This window comes from Dipodomys ordii, unplaced genomic scaffold (genome assembly GCF_000151885.1).
Source record: "Dipodomys ordii isolate 6190 unplaced genomic scaffold, Dord_2.0 Scaffold15033, whole genome shotgun sequence".
In the NCBI taxonomy this organism is placed as follows: Eukaryota; Metazoa; Chordata; class Mammalia; order Rodentia; family Heteromyidae; genus Dipodomys; species Dipodomys ordii.
In genome coordinates this window covers 1-1693 of record NW_012282245.1, presented here as the reverse complement: position 1 = coordinate 1693, position 1693 = coordinate 1, and the positions used below count along the sequence as shown (strand labels likewise).

Here is a 1693-nt window from a genome sequence, read left to right as displayed (position 1 = left end):
GGGGGGGAAAGATGGCGGAACTGATGCTCATCAGCGAGATCGCGGACCCGACGCATTTCTTCACCGACAATCTTCTGAGCCCGGAGGACTGGGGTGCGCGGTGGGCGGCTCCGGGGAGGGGAGCGGGCCATGGCAAACTGTGTCCCCGAGGCACGCGGGAAGAGGCGAAGGCCCAAAGAGGAAGGCTGGGAAATAGCGAAACCACCATCTGAAGGAGGGCGGAGCAGAGGGCCTCCCGTGGTTTCGGGGGATTCGGGAGTGGCGGAAGATCGCCCCTCTCGGCGAGGGCCATGGAGTGGTTCCGCGGCCGGGGAAGGCGGCGGCGTCGTTCCCGGGCTGGGTCATTTTTCAAGTGGGCGGGCGGTGGGTCTGGCCCAGCTGAGCCAATGAGGGCTGGGGCTGGGCTGGTGTGGGGTGTGCAGGCCGGGCGACCCTCTTGACACGCCGCCCCGCTCGCAGACAGCCCCTTGTACACTGCCTTGGATGAAGAGGCCGAGGAGCAGACAGAGCTTTTCCGCTGCGTGGAGCAGGATGTCCCGGTATTGCTCGCCTACCTTTTCTGTAAACTCGTGGTGGGTGGGAATGGTCCCAGAACTCGGACTCACCAAGCCAGATCTCACCTGGGATCACCTCTACGTTCTCTCATTCCTGCCCTCCGATATCCTCTCTTCAGTTCGACAGCGGCTCCCTGGATGTGGGGATGGATATCAGTCCCCCTGAACCTCCGTGGGACTCCCTGCCTATCTTCCCAGGTGAGAAAGCCTTTATGGTTCCCTTCATCTTTCCAGAAGCCCACATCTTCCCGCTGTTTGCCAAATCGCTGTTTTCCCCTGTATCCCCTCTCACCCCCTACATAACTGAATGTACATCCCTCTCTCTGATCCCTACTGATGTTCTTGCCCCGTGTCCTGGGGAGGGTTCCCTACCCCAAATTATTAGGCACTTTTTTAGATTCTTCTCAGACTATTTTACTAGTTATTTTCTATGCCCTCTTCCTCCAGATCTTCAGGTGAAGTCTGAGCCATCTTCCCCCTGCTCTTCCTCCTCTCTCAGCTCAGAATCATCACATCTCTCCACAGAGCCCTCCAGCCAGGTGAGAACCATCTCTTTGTGGCAGGACCTTTGGTCCATTCCCTTCATTCATGGATGCCAAGGAAATGATTTGTGTTCTATGAGTTATAAGGTGGGGGCTTCTGCGTTTGCCTGTTTCTTCATCACCTTCATTTTCCATGCCTTCCACTCTGGTTGTCTAGAAGTGAAGATGGAGTCTTTTTGGTTTTTTTTGGTGGTTGTGGGGCTTGAACTCAGGGCCTAGATACTGTCCCTGAACTTCTTTGTGCTCAACTAGCTCTCTACCACTTGGACACAGAGCCATTTCCGGTTTTTGAGTGATTAATTGGAGATAAGAGTCTCATAGGACTTTTCTGCCCAGCTTGGCTTTGAAATGTGTTCCTTAGATCTCAGCCTCCTGAGTAGCTAGGATTACAGGTGTGAGCCACCAGTGCCAGCTAAAGATGGAATCAAACTTCTTTTCTTTTCTTTCTTCTTTCGTTCCTTCATTCCTCCTTTCCTTTCCTTTCCCTCCCTCCCTGTCTGTCTGTCTGTCTGCCTGTCTGTCTGTCTGTCTCTCTCTCTCTCTCTGTCTCGCATGCGCGTGCGCCCTTCCTTCCTTCCTTCCTTCCTTCCTTCCTTC

At 54.6% G+C, this 1693-nt stretch overlaps 1 protein-coding gene across 1 annotated transcript; it reads left to right on the top strand.

The window, feature by feature from the left end:
• Positions 1-6: 6 nt before the first annotated feature.
• Positions 7-1093, top strand: LOC106002615 (cyclic AMP-dependent transcription factor ATF-6 beta-like; the record flags this gene model as incomplete). The annotated part of the gene is made up of 4 exons (XM_013037466.1): positions 7-93; positions 460-539; positions 674-752; positions 1002-1093. Coding segments are annotated over exons 1-4 (333 nt in total), but the record flags the coding sequence as incomplete, so codon positions are not given.
• Positions 1094-1693: the final 600 nt, after the last annotated feature.